At 42.5% G+C, this 20740-nt stretch overlaps 1 protein-coding gene across 1 annotated transcript in view; it reads right to left on the reverse strand.

Moving 5' to 3' along the window:
- The window catches only part of grin3a (glutamate receptor, ionotropic, N-methyl-D-aspartate 3A), a 36165-nt gene extending 15826 nt beyond the window's left edge, over positions 1-20339 (reverse strand). Inside the window, exons 1-3 of the mRNA XM_037485504.2 lie at positions 16972-20339; positions 9466-10217; positions 514-1183 (exon numbers count right to left, since the gene is read on the reverse strand). Coding sequence (XP_037341401.2) covers positions 514-1183; positions 9466-10217; positions 16972-17730 — 2181 coding nt within the window. The 5' untranslated portion in view covers positions 17731-20339. The remainder of the gene's footprint in view (positions 1-513; positions 1184-9465; positions 10218-16971) is intronic.
- Positions 20340-20740: the final 401 nt, after the last annotated feature.

Genomic DNA, 20740 nt, shown 5'->3' on the forward strand with positions numbered 1-20740 from the left:
TCTAAATATTAATATATCTATATCCTCCACTAACTCCCCCGGCATCATTATTAGATGCTCGAAGCAAATGACCCAGTATGAAGAGGAAGGTAGTCCATAGGCGTTAATTGGGAGGTGACAAGACAGAAAAGAAAGGTGCAAGGGGAATCTTCAGGGGAATGAAATGGGAAATATATTGGTCGTGGTAAAGCTGTAAAAAACAAAACAAATCGCAGCATCTCTCACTTTAGTGGCATCTTTCTGTCAGCATCTGAGACGAGTAATAGGGTCACCACACTAAGTCGCACCCTCTCGAGCCCTGTGTGTGGAAGTGCATTAGAATCCAATAACCTAGGGCTGATGGTAATAAAACTCTGCTGTATTGATACTGACCACCAGCATACCAAGCGTGGAGGGTTGACGTAAGGTCACAGGCTGGAGAGTAATGGGAGTGAGGTGAATGGAAAGTAAAAACATTCTGTGGGAAATGAGGAGAAAAGGATGTCCGAGAAGGAGAGTGGGATCGGTACTCACAAGAATTCCCAGGCTGGTGGAGAAAAAGGGCGAGGTGAAGTCAATGACCTGGCTTCTGGCTGAATTAATGCTGAAGGAGGCCACCGCCAGGTGGGCGGCGCCGCTGAGCAGATCCCCCACCAATCCGGTCCAGCGACCGTTCTTGAAGCCCCCGTACTTCCCATCGCCTACAATGTAGAGGTCGAAAGTGAAGCCCATGTCCTCTCCCAGCTTCTCCAGCAGATCGATGCAGTAACCATAACAACACTTCTTCAGTTCCGTCGGGACGGATCCGTTCGGTCCTGCGAGGTTCTGGAAAAATCCTTTCAGGACCGACGATTCGTTGGTGAGCGGGTCGAGGCACAGCTGGCCCGCGGGACACAAGCCGTCCCCGTCCACCTCCCGGGTGAATACGAAGGGGTGCTCCACCAGAGTCACCACCCGCATGTGCAGCCGCGCGGACCGCCGCCAGTCTCCTCCGGACCCGGATCCCTGATGGCTTGGCCAGGCCCGGCGGTCCATCAGAACCTCGCCGCTGCGCCAGCGGCCCAGGCGGGTCCAGGTGGGCTGCCCCAGAGGGTCCAGCTGGAGGGACCAGATGTAATGATGGGCCTCCGAGATGACATTCTGGCTGTGAGGGTCTCTGGATATCAAACCCGTCTGGCCCTCAAACGACGTGTTGGATAGAAATCTGAGGGGGGAAAGAAGGGAATAAATGACAAGGGAAAAGGTGGAGAGTGGTGGGAGGAAGATGAGCAGGGAGGTGGAGCAGAGGAATCAAATTTTAAGTTGGTCCATAGGAGCAGTTAATCAGGGTAGCGTTTCCTTCCATGCAGATGAGAATGGGTTTATAGGTATTGGGATTGCCAGAGTACAGCTAGGTTAGTTTATTGCTGTTGCCCACTATACTAGATAGCACTTAAGATGGCACTTACTTGTAGCACTTCGTAGCTTGGCTTTCTGTACTTTCTTAATTCTTTTAATGTTCTGGGTCTGTACCCTCTTACTGCACTGCACGTATTGTAAGCTGCTTTGGAAAAAAGCATCAGCTTAATAAAATGTAACAGTCAGTTTCATCTTACCTACAATTACATTTTCTTTTAGGTGGTTGAATGAGAAAGAGGAAGTCTCATCATTTAAAAAAATGTATACAATACATTGAAAAACATAAACGTGCTTAGATTAGACTTAGATCTTAAAGGGTTGTTACGTTGTGGGGCATCAAACTGAAACAGGTTTGAACATCCTTCCAGTATGTTGCCACTATTCGTTTTTAATATAATGATCAAAAAAAAATACTGAAATATGGGTTCATATTAGGCACGTTAATTAAATTAGAAACAATAGAATATCAAATTTGCCATGACTGCAGCTGAGCATATAAGAATTTCATTTAGATGTCAAGCTTAACAGTATATTTTTGACCTTGGACTGAGATATTGTTTAACAATGTCCTACTTTGTAGCCATTGAAAATTCTGAATAAAAAATGTTTCCTTTGATAAAATAACAACAATGGGAACAATCTGGTAGTCATGGTTTAAGATGTTGAATGGTTGGGTCATGAGTATAAAAATGAGAGCAGTCTGCTTGTCAAAGCCACATTGTTGGATCATTCCTCTGCTGTTCCAATTTAATGAATATCATTTCAGGGATTTAAACAAATGAGCAATGCAACACCTTTTCTTCTACACAGTTTCATTAAAGAGAAAAAAGGTCTATACAACAGGAATACAATAGTTGACTAAACTTAACGGCTCTCACTGTAATCAGGGTGACCTTGTTGAAGCTATTTGGCCTCATATCAGTGTCAACATCATATATTGTTATCATTAAGTCAACCTAACTGTAAGATGCACAGTTGCTAAATAAGATTTCTGCTGGCTTTCTTTTGAAGCAAAGTCGCCAGTCCAAAAAAATACATTGTCCAGGTTCTCTGTAGCGGCAGGATTTACATGTACAATTAAATTTCACCCTTGGTTAGTTTACACAAAAAAAAATCTCAATTTAATAGTGTAACACCAGCCCAGTAGAGGTGTATTATCTAGGTGACCTCAGTGGCTGTCAAAAGTGTGTGGGTGTGATAGAATACGGGTGACCATGGTCCAGTGATCACACCATCTCTCTCACTGAGCCATGCTACTGGCTGTCTGAGAGTGTCAGATATCAGAGCAGACTGACACACACGCACACACACACACACACACACACACACACACGCACACACACTTGTCCCCTGGAATGAATATGTTTGGATGTAGGGAAGAATGTGGGCATCCATTCGGTACGAAGAGATGCACACCGCCTTGATATGCCTTCAGGTGGGAATAATGTGAAAAGACGTGACCTTTACCAAATTTTCTCTTTCGGGTCACCTTGCTCACTGTAAAAAAAAAAAAAGACGGGAAATCACTTTTCCACCACCTTGTCAACTCTCCTAAATCTTTAACTGGTGTTGAGCTGACGTAACAGTACAACCAGTCGGTTTGAAGGTCGGAGTGTTCCCTGCAGCTTGTAGGTGGTGATCTACCTGTTATTGTCTAATGAAAGTGACATGCCCTGCACATTCCTGACAGTGCAGAGGGTGTTGCGTGTTACAAGGGCACATGTTGTGATAGTGAGTCTTTCCTGTTTAGTCTAATGCCAAAGCAGAGTGGAGTCGCATGAAGGGAGATAAGTTTTATGGTTTTTCCTGCAGAAGAAATAATTTCTCTTCAAGGGATTTGATGGCCCGCTTTCTGTCATGCATGAATAGAAATCATGTCCCTGCACTCAAGTGAGCAGAACTTCGAGGTTCTCATTACGACTGGGCTTCAAACGCAATTGGCCGCCGTTTTTAAAGAACTGTTACTGTCTTCTGTTATATTACCGCGATTACCGCAATTAACACTTATGCTCTTGTACAGAAGGCCAGTGTTCTTGTTCAATGCAAAAGTAAACATTGAGACTTTGTCCCATCGGTCATTAACCACCCTGCGGGTACTCAAACAAACATCAATCAGACTCGATTTCTGAAGAATGGATTATTCTCTATAAACCTAACCGTCGCTAACGTGCTCTGAATCCACGCTGGAGGGGTTCACACAGCCTTAAAGGTTGAAGCTCAGGGGCACTGACAAGGCTGCAGTATTGACCCATTGAACCGATGAAACTATGCTTTTAAGGAGCCTTTCAATGAATCATGTGATTGTGAATATACTGTTTTCCAAACCCAAGTAATTACATCATCATTGTACAACTTCCATGTATACTAAAGGGACACTGCAATCATGAATACACCCTCAGTATTCTTTGAGGTTTGCGGTCTCGCACAAAGATCATGTTGTCGTACAGACTGCAGGCAAGAGTGACCCAAATCAGATTGGTTTTGCACAAGCTGAACCCTTTATTTCTGATTTATTCTACTTGAATAACTAAATCCTCAATCAGATGCTGATAGAGATTGCTTGCAAAGCAACCTCATATCCCAATTTGTTCAACTTGTTCTGTGACTCTTGATGTTGTTGAGAAGCACTGAGGGATATTTAAAGCAGTTAAAGTTAAAAGTATTCCATGACTTTCTGAAATGTGGAATTAAATCTTTCAGTGAATACATTCACAGGACAATTGGGACTGACTGTGAATCATCTTCATACATAAATACCACAAGCTTTGAATCAGAATTTAGAACTGAGGCTCGGAAGAGTGTGACTGAGGGCCAGGTACACGTTGGATACACTTTTCAGATTTGATGACTGTTAAACAAGACACATACTTCAACATCCAGAACTGCTGGCCCCCTCCTACGCTCCAATAAAAAAAAAAGAACTTTTTATACATTAGTAAATGATTCAACAACACTCCATCAACGACAAAATGGTTGCGTTTGAAGTGCAAAGGAGTCGGTGAGTGACGTCTAAGTGAATCACATCCATGGCAGCGACCAGCGACACTAAACGAATGAATGCTCACGCCCGCCCTCGTCTTTTTTTGCCTCATGAATCATCTAAAAAAAATGGTTCACGAGGAGAGGTAGAAACACAAAGTAGTGATGGTGTTCACATCAGCGGCCATGAAGGAGAGCAAGCAAAACAAGCAGGCGGCATTAAAAATGTTCATGTCGTGTTTAACCTACAAAATATCCATCAACGACATAAAATCATTATTTTCTATGTTTTTTCTCAACACCAAAAGACATAGTTTGTGAAGTAGCATCCTTTAAATGTTTTTTTATCGCAAAGGACTGTGAAATTAATACGACAAGCTGCTGATATTTATCTTGTTAATACGACAAGCTGCTGATGTTTATCTGCCAATATCTTATCCAAAACAGGACTTCTCCCCCCTTTAGTTTATTGGCATCTCCAGTGGTATTTATGCCTGTGTCTTTCTTTTTTGCGCACAATTTCTTCTCTTCCCCTGCTTTCATATCATATACTTTACCACCAACCAGTAGTTCTCCTCCCTAAGCTTCTTGATCCGGTGGACACAACTTATCATTGTCTCTCATGGGCTTTTAAATGGATACTTTGCAATAGCACCTGGGTGCTCTTTACCCTTTTAATAGAAGGAGCAAGAAATCTACTTCATCTGGTCCTCATGTTGAAATACAACAACAATGTGATCATCTTCATTTTTTTAAGGTCTTTCAGAGCAGACCGGAATGCCTGATCCCAAAAGTAAAATGAGATTTTAAGACAAATGGAGAGATTCTGCATTCATGACATGAAGGCAACGAGACTAGATCTTCGTCTCGGAAGTGTTTGGATTTCGTTTGTAGTCGTGTAGCATTGTTCCTGTTTTAAGCAAACTGTGCTTGGTTCCAGTTGGAGAACAAAAGAGGCAGATCCCATTGGCCCGAAATGCATCTCAGACCATGACTTAACCCCTGTTAGTTCCCAATTTTCTTAGAAACTAGCTGCTCCCATCCAGTTATAACCGTGGTCTCTCAACTACTCCAGAGTCACAGCTCGAGTGTCCAATTGGACTGTACACAATGAGCAGTGAAAGCCTTGGATATCCTGTGGATACACCAGAATCCCTGGAACGTTGCCCCTTATCAGCCGCTAATATTTCCAAGTTAAAATGTTGGTGAACTAGAATGAAAGCACTATGCTACATTTTCAATGTCTTGTCTTGGGAGCACAAAAATCGTATATATCTTAATATTATGACAAGAAACAAAAATACCAATGACGACAATAATACTATTATATAATACTATAATAATACTAGCAATACATATCTGGGGTGTGACCATCAGAGTATATCCATGGTACAGCTTAACAGAAGCATGACAAAGCAAACGAAGCGAGATGGGATTGAAAGTAATAATGAATAAATAAACCAAACAGAAAAGCAAGTGACAACTGATGAACTCTATTTCAAATAGAGAGTAAGTAAACATCAGAATTCACCACAAATAGAATTTTAATCTTTCTACATATTATATTAGTTTTGTTCAACTACTTATTCATACCATGAATTATTTATATCAGTATTTTAGTCTATTCATATTCTAATTATGTAGACACAGATGTACTGTCAACATTTTACTTCTTTCTGAATGGAAATAATTGCCTAGTTTCCTTTCATAACTTGTTTTCCATTGGGAATGAAAGGATTCCAGTTCCCGTACACTCACACCAACATGATACCAAAACCGTCTGATTAATTATCTTTTCCCTGAAGCCATTTTAGATCCTTTTTCCCTTTTGTCTTGCAAACACTCACACAAACGCAACCACCCACACAAAAATACGTTTTACAATGTGTGCAGAAAATGTGTTGATAGGTGAAACTTTTTTAGTGTGCAAGGGCCAAATCTAAATTTTACACCCACGGTAGAATTTGCCAATTACGCTTTAGAAAAAGAGTCAAAAAAGGCACCAAACAGTGGCAGCACCAATTGTGGATTGTGGTTGTATGTTTGATTCTTTTACATTTTCAAATGCAACTTGGCCTGGTGCATCTTGAAACCTCAAATTACTCTCTGCTTGCATTGAAAGCCCCCAGTAACCCCTTCCACCCTCCCCAGGGAAGTCTGTTAACTGGTTATATTTAAGCCTGGAGGAGACCATTTGTCCCCAGCGTTTCGGCTTCTAGGGTTAGGCCTGACACTGCGTTCTAGCTCGGCGCCTCCACACCAGCACCTGATGCCACAGCTCTATTGCCAAACCAAAGGCAGCGCCCTCATTGCAGCCAGTTCCATCTTTTATCTGGCCTCGTGTTTCTGACCTGGAAACATTGGCAATCCCGTGCCGTCTAACGTGCGATGCACCGACATGCTGAAGATAACTCCTGAGAGCAAGAAACTCAAAAAACAGAAAAGAAAACGACTATGAGACAAAAGACTATTTAACTGGCAAAGGAGCCATAACAACCCCCGCGGCTAAAATGATTCAGCATCACGCTGAGAGAGACGGAGACGAGGAGGAACAATTCAAGCCCAACCCCAACTAAGACAACAACTTTTCCGAAGATATTAGTGAATGCACAATCTAGCTAGAGATGGAAGAAAATCAGAGTAACAGCCCCCGCTGCATGCAGCCTAACTTCCCATCTGCCCACCGCAGCAGTCGATACTGTTTCCAAATGTAAATGTGATTTTGAAATGCCAAATTAAGATCCTCCAGTTAGAAGTATTTTTGTTTAAATTATCAGTAAGGTAAGATCTTTCCTGGTGCTTCATAAACTCCCAACTGCTGAACCGTGCTTTAAAAGTTTTGAATTACATTTAAATATGTATAGAAGTTGACTTAATCAATAGACACTGATTGGTGGTTTATGCTGATTCATTGTACTGATCATCATATTCTTAATTCATTCCATTTACTTATTGTTTATTCGTACATTGTATATTCGTATTGGGGGGCATATGAACCAATGGGGGTTTATGCTGTAAACTGAGCGCCATCATTTATTATTCATACTTTAGGGGTTTGAAGTTAATAATTCAATTATGTATAACTGTTTCATAACTTGATGATTATTAATTATCATTTATTAAAGCTGCAACAGCTGTACACATTGTATTAACCATCATTTTTGAGATACGATACTATTATGATAACAATTGTGAGTTGTTCTGTGACCATCCCTCTGCTCACAAATACAGTGATGAATACATAAGAGGGTTTGAGGATTTTTGTGACCTCTTCACGTGCATTTCATCTCATCTCCAGATGCCAGCTTATGTCAGAAATAATCAAATTCTAGAATCAAATCAAACTTTAATGAATTACAGGACCCCTTCCATGTCTAAAATAAGCCCTGAAGAAAAAATAACTAAAAATTGCTTTCAAAATATATGGTATATGTGGTAATATCCGTTTTTCCCTCTGCAGAACTAGAAGAAAGTCATTGAATGTAATAGCATGGCTAAAAACGATAAAAATTGATTAAATTGTTTTTGGTTTTTTTTTCATATTTGAGAAAAAGTTTGAGTCAGTCCTTCGGGGTTTGAAAAGCAATTTCTTTTTCATCTCTGTAGGTGTGAATTACTTAAACATAGAACAACTTAGTTTTAGAGAAAAACCCATACTGGGCTTAGGGCCATTAGGTAACCGTTACCCTGAGTAACACAACAGTTCAGTACGATGCCTTGTGCGTATATATCGGGTGCCGACCTTTGTGACAGAGCATTGATATTTGGCATCCTGGGAATGAGATTGAGCCGGAAATACAGGTGACAGATAATTTAATCTGACAATTTAGCCATAATTACTCCACAATCAGATTAAAGTTCATCAAAAAAATTAAAAGGTTCGAGTGCGCAACAGAAGTTAAAGGTAAAAAATGATGATCGCAACATCGATTCAATTCAATTCATCGCCAATCTTTCCTCAAAGCAGGAATATGGCTGACTTTTCCAAATCTCACCCCACATCAGACTTGCCTTCACAGGGTTGATTACAGGGCTCTAAGAAATTTGATGAAAGATCCCGTAACACGTTTTCTTTTTTTCTGTGATGTATAAACACTGGCAGGCGACTCAGCACTTAAGAGTCTAAAATGAACCAAAGAAATAAAAAATACAATAAACACAAATCTACAGGCTCATCTTGTTCAATCTCTTTATCCTGGGGAGATCATTGTGCTGATTTAGATTTTTGAGAAATATCTCAGTGGGAAAGGTCACCCTCTTACGGTAATGCACTGGCATATGACTCTTCGTCCATATCTTAGCTAACTGTAAGACTATAAAGCAGAATGGCCCAGCTCCAGATTACAACACTGCCGCTGAATGCAAATCGTCACACTTTATAATTTTATCACACTGCTGCAGTTGTTGAGAGTCTAGTGTGTGTGAGAATGCGCTGCACAATAGTGCACGCATGCACCTTTGCAAATATGTTTCAGTAACTGATGCAGCAGCTGAACTGTGATTGAGAATGTGCATGTGAGTCGTACACTCTACCATGCACAATGAGGGCGGTGGAGATGACCTAGGTTTTTGAAAGCGGCTGGCAGCTGTATTCAGCAAAATGACTCTAAAACCTCTTTTCTTCCTTGCCAACTCCTCACAGCAGACCGGAATGCCTGATCCCAAAAATAAAATGAAAAATAAAATCTCTATACAAAGAAAACCTGAAATTTTATTTAACATCTGCCAGTTGGATTTAATGGCAATTAGCACAATATCCAGTTAATCAACCTCAAAGGTGTATGTTAGTGTTGTTTTCACAGCTTGTGTTTGCTGTCTTGAGTTGACGAGGTTTAAAAATCCCCAACGTTTTGTTAACCACACAGAGATGAGGGGAAACTAAAAGACACCTGGGATATACATAAATCAGTTCAAATTTCTTAAACACGATGGATCTAAAGTCGGTCTGATTTGCCAAAAACATGCAGGCAAGCAAAAATGATATTTCACGTTGCTGAAACAACCTTTTTATGTTGCAGGATTAGAATCTCTGAGTGTGTGCCCATTTCATTTGATTCTGTGTGAATGTGCAGGTGCAATAGTGACTTGAACATTCACACGAGTCCCTACCTTGACAAGTACTCCCCTGAGCTGCCGTTGCTCTTTAGTATATCCATACAGTTAGTAGTCCCGGGTATGAGAGCCAGAGCGGGATTCTCCTGCGCCGCACTGCCCACAGCGCGCGCCACTAGCTCCAATGAGTCGTGGACAAAGTGATCCAGAGATGGGGCCTCCATGACTCCGTGTGCCAGCAGCCCCAGGGGCAAACCCTCTGTTCTCAGCTCGGCCACGTTCTGGCTGTCCCCCAAAACCCAGTGAAACTCCGGGAGCGTCATCCGACTGGCCAGCGTCCACAGACGCCGCACCTCGCGGATCTCGCACCCGAACGTCACCACGCCCCTCGTGGACGAATGTTCTCTCAGGGCCTCCAGCTGCCGCATCAGAACCTGCTGCTGGTCCAATTTGGAGGAGGACGTGGACGAAGAAGCAGAAGAGGAGGAGGAGGAGGAGCCGGCGGGGGAAAAGTAAGGCAAAGACGGCGAAGACGCCTCTGCACCTGCTGCCACATCTGATGCCGCTCCCGAGGGTGTTGACGAAGATGAGGACGATGATGAGGTTGAGGAGATAGTTGTCAGATTGACCAGCGTGCCCAGGTGGAAGCGGGAGTTGTTGTTGATGAGGAGGAGGAAATCGCTAATGTCCCATTCCTGACAGAGCAAAATGCTGATGTCCCACCAGCCGTTCATCATCAGCAGGGTAGAGAGGAGACGGGATGGTGGGGCCTCCACGGTCCGCATCGCCAGTTGGAAATGGAGAGGATTCTGTTGGCAGATTGTGAAAGGGTAACGCGCATGTGGGCAATTGATTTGGGAAACAAGAAAAAAAAATGTACTTATAAGGGGAGAGAAAAATACATAAAGTAAAGTAATGGAAGAGATATTATGCAAATAGAATTGAACAGACAGGATAGATGAGGGACGATTCAAAACATAAACAGAAGGAGACGTAAGGGTGACGGATGTGATTAGGAAGTACTGGTAGTGGTTGTAGGGAAGGGGGGTCAAAGTGTTGGCGGAGGTAAGTTGAGGTCAAAAAGAGATGTAGAGAGGTGGAGGAGAAGGTTAGATTTGATGGGGCACCAGGAAGGAAAAACAGAGATGGTAGACTGGAGAATTGAAGAGAAAAAGAAAAGAAAGAGACAGAAAAGAAATCCAATAGCGGAGATACTTTGTCTCAGAATTCAATTTGTTCCTCCAGAACAAATACATTCAGCGGGATGTATTTTCAGCCTCCGCTTACCTGCTCCCATGAATATCATTATTCACATCGTATGAAATAAACAACATTTTTCAAGAGCTTTTACAATCTATTTGTATTTAAGCAAAACCTAAAACTTAAAGAAACTCAATATTTACAAAGACATGTATAGACAAATAATGCACTTGATTAATTCCATATGGTTTAATTCCTCTGCTTTTTGATTCATCAGATGATTGATGATCTCTGGATAGATTAATTTGTAGAACAGAGCAATGGAGTGTGAATTCCACCTGGACCAGTAAATGATAAAAGTGTGGAGATAAAAACCATCCACCCAATGGCTCAAGGCTCATGAAATATGGAAAAATCAAGATTTGCTGTGTTCGTTTATTTTCACCAGAAATCAACCTGTTTCTGAAACGTGAAACCTTTGAGCGTTTTTTTAATTAGCTGAAAATGGTTGACCCATAGTCCATTACCTTAAAAAATATTTGTTTCATGTCACAGGTAATAGTCCGTTTGTGTTAGTTGGAAAGGACAACATTATTGGTGTGTTGCTCACGTCATTTCACAGGAAGTCGTTTTTATTGTCAACTGTGTCACCTGCAACAAATCTATATGCAACGGTTGGTATGATATCTTGCAAAATAATAATTGTTTTTTATTTTGTGAGTGTCCTCTCAGCCATATACAGCAAGTCCTTGCAGGACAGAACGTGTTCAACCAAACTACTGTAAAGGCTGTAAATTGACTGGACCTTACAGTATTTCACTGTTACGTGCAGTTGAATATCCACGCCCAGTTCAACGAGACACTATCCACAAACATCATGAGGCACAAGCTTTCTGCTGTGATGATGGCAAATTTGTATTAATTATTTTTGAGTGATGAGACGTGATCAGCTGTTGCTTAACTTGACTTTGCATGGCACAGCTTCGGTAGTCCTCCCTCTCACCAAAGCCACGTGGACAATTTGAACTCAGATTCATCAGGTGGCCAAAAACACACAAAGGTGGCAAAAAAAATGAGTTACATGAAGATGACTAAACAAAATCAGGCACCCATTGTCATACCTCCTTCAAAAAAAGTTATTCTGAATGGTTGGGTAATTTTCTCAAAAATATATTGTCTGCCATAGAACATTGTTGACTTGAATTAAAGATGACAAATATGTATGATTTGTTGGTAATTTGCTGCAGGCCAAAACCACCAAATGGGTCTGGTGGCTTCCTTACTGCCATTATGACCAGACCAGAGCAAACCTACTCACACTCTACCCATAGAGTGCACTTACAGGATTATAGTGAGCCAGGAGATCAGAGCGGATACATCTCAAGGTTGACCCAGTCACTCCTGTAATACTGAGCTGCCGGATCTGCTTCAGTGTACCTTGGCATATACATTACCCAACATACCAGTGACCCGAGCAATCAATATATCACACACGCATAACTACACACCCTCAGCTTCTCTGGGTAATTGATTTTACAACTTTTCCACAAGCTTTGCACTAAAAGTCCATTGGAGAGTTCTATAGGTAAATTTCAATCATTCCATTAATCACATTACCCAAGGGGCATGCAAAAAAGATAATCAGTATGCATCACCTTATTGCATATACATGGAAGGATTATAGCTGCAACCAAGAAGATACAACTCATAGGTTGGATGTCACTGTATGCTTTATTTTGGTTTTAGTTCTTTTGTCAGGGAATATAATGGTAATGCAGTCCACAGAGCATCCAATGCTCACCTCCTCTCATCCTCCGAGGACGATTGGAGGATTGACTCTCAGCTGCGGCACTGCTGCACTGTGATCACCATGAATCCCTAACACCCTTTTTATTCCTCATGTAAATAAACATGCAGAGATGTGTTTAGAAGTGCAGCGGGTTGCTTTCTTACATAAATACAGAGATTTGCTGTATTTAAAAAACTAAAAATCCCAGCTTTGTTCTCACTGCGCTCCCTTTCATCACATCACTCTCTTGACAAATCTTTATTTTTTTTTGTCTGGGCATCCACAGTCAAAATACATTTGCGGTTATTGGTTTTCGTGAAGAAACTTGCAAGCCTTGCTTTGTGGTAGAGCGGCAGGAACTGGCAGTGTCATGGGCCGGTGGACAAATCAAACAAACTGGTAATGGCTTGGCATTGATCTTTCTTGATTAGGTGGTTCATTGTTGGGAAAGTGTGAAAACAGATTCAAAGAGGTTTCTGGTAGGGTTTTTGCAGAAGTAAAATGTACAAAACGCTCCCATCTTGCCAAAATTACAACAAAATGTTGTTTTTAGCTAAAAGCAAAACCTCCCAACGGTTTTTGTTCCAACTTTGTCAATACCCCGCGGCTTCCAGCCCTCGCTCCACAGCTTCCAGCCCTTGCTTCTTCATCCTGCTGGCTGCTTTATGTCACTGCCACCGTTCATAAGGGAACACACAAAAAAAACTTCTACCAACTCCCCATAGTCAACAAAACCCCATCCTTCATCTCCCTGGGTAGATTTTGAAGATATGATTACTCCATGTATTAATCAGCACAATCTACTAATGTGTTTATTTTAATGTAATAGAAAAGACAATCTTACGATCGCTGTGTGTACTTGTAGGATTTATACTTTATTTTCTCAGTAAAAGTATGCACTCCAAAAACCTCTCTGATTTATTACTATCAACAGTGCGTCACCACTGTTGGGTATTTGGAGTTTGTGGTAACTAACTTAGCTTTACAACTTCTAAGTTGTAAATACACTGTGATCATGGAATAGGACTTACAGGCAATAATTTGGTGGGGCTGATCCATGGAATGATGGTTTTATTTCTAACCATGTACATTTATTAGCTAGACTGTCTCAGTTTCCATAATGTTAACCATGTCCTACGTTTCTAATGGCGACTGTTGAACGCAAGAAAACCTTCTGCCTCGAGATATTTATAAATCAACCTCAGCGATGTAGTACATTTATAGCAAAACATGACAAATAGGGATGAGATCAAGTTGCCCCAATACATTCTTTTAATGTCAGGCTGTTGTTCATTCCTTTAATACTATTTTGAGTTGTCAGTAATTGGAGCTTACATTGAAATACTATTTGGTATAGTTGAAAATGACAAATTGTGCTTAGTGGCGCTCAACACGAGTGTCAATTTTGAAACAGGAATACAATATGATTACTATGAAAAGGTTGTGCAAATGCCAATGACATTTTTACACTTTGTCTATGGTGTCCTCTAAAAACACATTTCTGGCCTGCGGTCTGCAAAAGCTGAAACGTTTTTTTCTACGTCAAATTGTGCAGATAGTTAAACCGTAAATATGGCGTTTACCTGCCAAACATCTTTGAATTATGTTGCACCCATTCCACATATGTAAATGTCTCTTTTCTTTCCCAACTGTGTGACTTCCGAACCTCTCTCATTGTTTTCACCTGTCCGTCCTTAATGGTCTCCCATCCCCCTGTATGTAATGTCCTTGTGTCTTGCCTATTCATCGCTCTACTTCCTTGACGAGCTTTGAAGCCGTCTCTCCGTGTGTATGCCTGGTGGTAATTAAACCTTGCGGTTTATGTTTTTGAGTGTGCCTTGGCGTGAGGATTTTGGGATGCCTCGGCTTATTCTGGATTGATCTTCTGCTAACTGTACCCTTACGAGTAAAGGACCTTTCTCTTTGAGCATTGAATTTACATCCACTGTCTGTTTGGTTGTTGTCAATTTCATTCAGATATCCCTGGACATTGTAGGAATACCTGCGACTTTATTTTTATTGCTAAGCGCACACGTTTTTACATAATTATATGGAGCAGCAACAATCATTTGCATATATTCTTCATGTTGTCAGTAAAGACGCTGTATCGTAACTTCACATGTGGGCCTGCTTGAGATAGACTTCTGCTAGAAAACTAGGTCCTCCTATCGTAGACAACTGGTCTTTCCCGGGGACTTTCTCAGTCCCTGATCTTTTTATATGCTAAATTCTCAATCCTATGGCGCTTCCAAAGCCTCTCACAACTACTCCCGACCCACCTAGTCCCTTCGCCCTGAGCTGCACTTCATATTTTGGTCCATTAGCTCCATATTCTCATCCGACCTCATCATTTCGACGATTACGTGAGATAATGTCAAGGGTTTCTCACAGGTTTGTTACATTAGAAACAGTGAACTTTTTTTGGCGTAAATCTCAAGGAGAAGAACATGTTGCGAAGCCGTGACAATGTCGCACAACAAACACTAATGAGATCCTTTTAGGACCATAACAGTTTTAACAGTTTGAAAACTATGTTTCAGAGAACGAGTTCAAATGGGATTAAACGGCACAACTAGGTCCGGAAGAGAGTTAAGCCAGCTCTCCAAAGATCACACATGGGTTCTAAACAATCTGGTGCTTGTTTATTGCCAAGTCCAATTTATTCATCTGTCAAATAATCATAGTTTTTCTGCTAGATCCAAGATTACTATATTTCACTTCTAAGAACCAGTTTGAACTTAAAACACCTGCTGCGAAAGCGTAATGCTTCTTTCTGCACAGATCAGAAAACTAGATAATACTCTGGAACCCCCCCAACCACGCGCACACACACCCACACACACACACACACACCCCATTAGTTTGACTGAAAGGTTCTGGGACACTTGCCACCTAGTGACCTAGAGTCTTGTGTGTGTGTGTGTATTGTTCTTTGCCCCTTGCAGGATGGCGATTTGTGAGAGCTAAAAAAAATTAAAAAAGACCACACACCTATTGATATGCAATAACTGCCCCGGTGGCCCTATGTAATTAAATAGGTTTACAGTGTATACTGTAGTCAGATTCAATATAACTTTGTGTTTGTGACTAACTGGTTGTTCTTGGGAGAAGTCTAACTCCACACACACACTCTGCAGGTGTCTATTGCAGGGAATGCTTATTGATCAGCCACCCCAGTGATGCATTTAGAGTGTTAACTTGGGCTAATTTTCCCCTCACTCTCATTCCAACTGCAAACTATATGGATAATCATCAGTATGATTATTGAGCATGATAACTTTTTGGTTGATTTGCATCAAACATGAAGGGGATCCTTTTCCTAACCTAAACTGGAGTAGTTGCTTTTACCCTATTCATGAGGGGAGGGTCATTACAGGTGTATTTTTAGAAGACCACTAAGAAAGGAGTGCTTGCTTTTACAGACACACATACAGCCATTAGAATCAAAGCCATTTTCTAGAGATGAAGCATCTCAATAAAACCACTTAATCCTTTTTCGTTTTTAAGTTGATTTTAGGTGGATGAGAGGGGAACTTTTGCCACTGCTATAATCACTGCACATTGTGCAATAGCTTACCTTGCAGCCGCTTTATCTTTTCATTTATAACTTCCTACTAATGATGTTTTCTTACCGGCTGGGTATACGGTTTGGTAACACATAACTGCACGTATATAAAGGCATTCATTGAGACAGCATATGAACAATTAAAGCTGTATTCTAAGCACTGAAACTCCTTCAACTAATCAGTGGGGCGTCTGACTGCCAGCAGATCTCAACACAATGCATGAATGTGTTTCTGATAATTGGATTCTGTAAGTGATGTTTACCAATCATTTCTTGTAAGGGAGGGAATCAATACAGAAGTGAGAAGAACTTGATATTTGAGTTGCCATTTCAAATGGGATCGTATCCTACAATTTACTGAAGTGCTCTCCCTCTCCCCATATTTCTCCATGGTGATGAACCTCTGCTGCTCGTGTATGTTTTTGCATCCATTCCACAGTGCATGTGCTGCTGGGTGCGCAAAGCCTTCTATCACCCCCCCCCCCCCCCCCCCACACACACACACACACACACACACCCACACCACTGGAAACCTTATGAAAGAGAAAGAAGAAAGAATGCCATCTCCCCCTTTCCTGAAAAGAGACACCACCTTTGCTTAAAATTAAAAATTCCAGCACCATGGACTGTGGGGCCACTTTACTAAGATAGATGGAAATCAATACTGAACAAGAAATGAGAGGAAAAGAAAATGTCATGTCATTCATCCAAAACAATATCCAACAGTAGGAGGGGGAGAAGAGGACAGATAAACAGCGAGGAAATGTCTCACCCTTCATCCTTGTGCGCATAGGCGGGCCACATAAATCCACATTAACAGATTTCGCCCACTACCACTTAAATGACTCTATTTACGTGTAAGTCAAAGTGCATTGTGTTCATAGGTTGTTGGACGTCACTGACTTTTCCCAGTCAAAGCATTATTGTACACAACATCTGTCGGACCGCAGCGATCAACAGTTAATTCAGACGCAATGTAGGAATAACTTTTTTCTGTTTTTTGTTGTACCTGACTGTGGCGCGTAAACTCCCTCTGCACCACGCTGACCACCGGCACCTGCAGCGCCAGCGAGACGAACTCCAACTTCACGAACTCGTCCCGGTTTCGTGGGAAGGAGACCATGGCGGAAACCCCCTGCACGACCACCGTGTGACACACACTCTCGACGAAGGACAAGGGGTCCTCGCCCTCGGGGCTGCCGGCGGACGGGCCGGAGAAGGCGGGCAGCTCGCCGAGTCCGGACCCGACGGCCATGACGAGCTCTAATGACAAATTGAACGGCAGCAGCCCGGCCCGGTTGATCGCCTCCACGGCGAGGAGGATCGAGTCTCGGGGAGCGAACACCCGGTTCTCCCTGGAGGTGTTCTCCTCCCGCTGCCGTGCCTGGCTCCTGCCCCTGCTGGCTCCCCGCTGGTTATTAGCGGTGCCTCTGGTCCTGAGGCTCCCGTGTCCGGGCGCACCGGCACTTGTTTTACCCTCTTTTTCCAACTCCATCCGACGCTCCTCACTCCCGAGGAAACCTCGATCGGCGTCCCACTCCTCAGAGCCGCCGCCGCCCCCTGTTGCGGAGAGCAAGCGGGGCTGAACGTCCAGAGCCCCGACCCGAACCGTGTGGCCGATCCGTTTCAGTACTTGGCACGGCTGCGGGTGACCGTGGGCGCACGGTGGGTCAAAGACTAGAGCGCACAGCAGTAAGAATAAGACCCCGGTGCCTGCTCGGGCTTCCGGGCCATTCATCACCATCATCGCCACCGTCTTCATCATCATCTGCACTCCACAGCTGCACCGGAATCCCCGTCCAACCGCGCAATGGTGGAACACCGGGGCCGCTCCGTTGGTCCCCCTCCTGGCACCGTGCGTGTGTCCCTCGTGCGGCGCTCAAACCCGCCGCTGCAGCCGCGGCTCCGGCTCGCGGCAAAGTTGCGTGTTTCTCCCCGGACACGGACAACAGGCTGCCGAGGCGCAAGAAAAGGCACGAGCCGCGCACAAGCAGACAATTATCCCCAAAAGTGCTTTTTTTCATCTCAAACGATTTTCATCATTCTAGCTTGATTAGTGAACTGGTTGCGGAATCAAATGGGAATATTTCCATATATTCCACGTGAATCAAAGCCCAGAAGAAGAGGAAAACAATGTTAGTGCGCATCAAACACATCCCCAAACAGTGCAATTCAACCCTGGAGAAAGCGGATGGCTTGATGCCTTCCAAGGAAAACGATCCCATCATCATCCAGAGCGCAGGAGTGACATTCACTCAGTTCCGGTACTCGAAACGGGAAAAAAAAAGAAAAACATGTTTTGTTCCAGTTGGCCCTAAAAGCTTTACGGAGCGCGTCCGCGCGGCTCGAGTCATCGCCTGTACCAACACTTGTAACCGGCGAGACCTCCGGCACGACACCGTGGATTTGACTGCGCAAGTTCCAATGAGATTTAACCCCGTCCTCACTTTATCTCCACTCCATCCCCTCTGACAGTGTCCGGGGGCTGACGTGAACGAATGAATGCGTGCACGGGTAAATGAATGAATAGACACCATATGTTGTTTCAGTCTCAGCACATGCAGCATGCTTACCAATCTATCATACAATGGGCAATGGTCCAGGTACTAATGTGTCCAGCGCAATATGAATCCGGGTGTTTCACGTATGGTAAATTATTATGTCAGCAACCCTTGTCAGCCAATTACAAGGTTTTGTAACCAGTGTACATTTTTTCGTCGCAGCAGACCATCCTGCAAATGCCAAACTGTCCACACTGATGTTGTTTAAAATCTCCACCTTTGTTTTTTTAAACCAGTCACCACTGAGCAGGGAGGCTCAGGAAGGAAACTGTTGGATTTTAGGCCCATACCATACCACTATGTGTGCACGCTCTTCTTGCAATGCATGATCTAAACGTCAAGAAAACACTGCACTACTGGATCATTTGTGAGATATTATTATAGATTGGGCCTGTGGTATCTGTGTGAGTGTGCGTGCGTAGACGCTGAAATCAATTTTAAATTAAACCAGACATCCACCTGCTATTAATGTGGTTATTTAATTTAATGATATTGAAGCACACCCATTTAGATCATTAAGAGCTGTTGAGGGATCGCATGTTTAAATAATCTGCCTCTTGTTGCTGCACACAGGCCAGTGGTCACCATTGAACCAATCAGCAGCCTCCATTTAAATAGGGACCCAGATTAATGATTGGTTAATGGTCTGATATAGATCAATGATCTGTTTGGAAATAAGAGGCAAGCCCACTCAGATATTGGATGATCAATGACCAGATCGATCTGCTGCCACGTGACCTCAAAAGATGGAGCTATACGGAAAAGGGGGGATTTTGTCAGGGGTGAAGAATTGGAAATGGAGAAGGTGGTGACCAGAGGGGAGGAGATAAAGAAGAATAGGAGGAGAGGAGCACAGGGTGTGGGAATGGATATGGGGGGGTGTTGAAGGGAGGGGAAAGAGAGGAAGTGAGGAAAGAAAAGGAAGGCAAAGAAAGTAAAGTAAATAAGCAACTAAACAGGCAGCTGTTTAAACAATGTAACAAATACAATATTTTATTTTGGATTAAACAACATGGGTGGCCAAAAAAGAAAATGGCATTGAGCGAATTATTCGAGGTGAGATTTGAGAGTGAATCTTAGCTATCGCAGTTGTTCCAACCAAAAAAGCAATTCCCTTTTTTTTAATGCTACATCATTGTGAGCATGGAATACAGGACAAGGCTCCACAGTGAGAGAGTTCATTCCAATTCAAGCTCTTAATGACAGTTTAATCACCTACAATTGAGCCGTAGGAAGCTTGCAGATTTAAAAATGATTTTCACCATAACATAAATCCCCACGGTCCAGTCATGGGACATTCAAGGGACATAGAGTTAGAGAGAGTTGTACATTTTACTTATGGAAAAGAATGGTTGGAAGTTTTAATTTTAGAATGTATTCATTTACATATTAAACCAGATCAAATGTTTACATCAAAAATATTTATTTTATGTGTTTCACATGTTATGATGGTGCCAAATAAATATTCCAACACTTCTCTCTCTGAATCATATTCTATGATGACCAAACTAATAGGAAACTCACAATACATTATAATCATTTTAATTATTAGCAATTGAGCATTATGACACATTCATTACTTTACCAACCTGGCGCCCATTGTGGCCATTATGTTCTTCATTCTAACTTTATGTGATACATTTAGCGATTGCTTGTGGTGAGAGTGCTTTGCACAAAGCTCATTCTCTTTCTCCTTCAGAGTCATTTTCTAACCTTGGTTATCTTATGTTTTGATATTTGAGTAATCAACACATATTTCTCCATGAGGAAACATACATTGCCTTTCCGTGAAGAAACATTGGCTCTGTGACTTAAAAGGTGCCCAATTGTCCACAAAATAATTCCTTCAATGTTCATACCATGACATGATTCTTGAATTAAAATGTTTGCTCATGACTGCTTTTAACTTCTTTGATTTCCTTTGCCCGGCAGCGGTCTTTATCTACTGTTTGCCTGTCGTCTTCTCTAGCCCCCGCCAGCAGTCTTCCTGCATGTAAGCTTGTCTGATTTTACCCGCCTGCCTGGAACAACTATAATAGTGCCCCCTGTCTGAAAATCAGTTTGACCCGTTGTTCCGATTGCATATAAATCCAAGTCCCCTGTGTCTGATTTGCTGACTATTTCCCTCACCTGTGTCTCTCCTCTTTCTCGGTCAGCATCATTGCGTAACCGTCTGCCTCCTTGCCTCCTTTCCTCCTCTCCTGTCCCCCCCGCCCG

The sequence above is a fragment of the Pungitius pungitius genome, chromosome 18 (assembly GCF_949316345.1).
Source record: "Pungitius pungitius chromosome 18, fPunPun2.1, whole genome shotgun sequence".
NCBI lineage: Eukaryota > Metazoa > Chordata > Actinopteri > Perciformes > Gasterosteidae > Pungitius > Pungitius pungitius.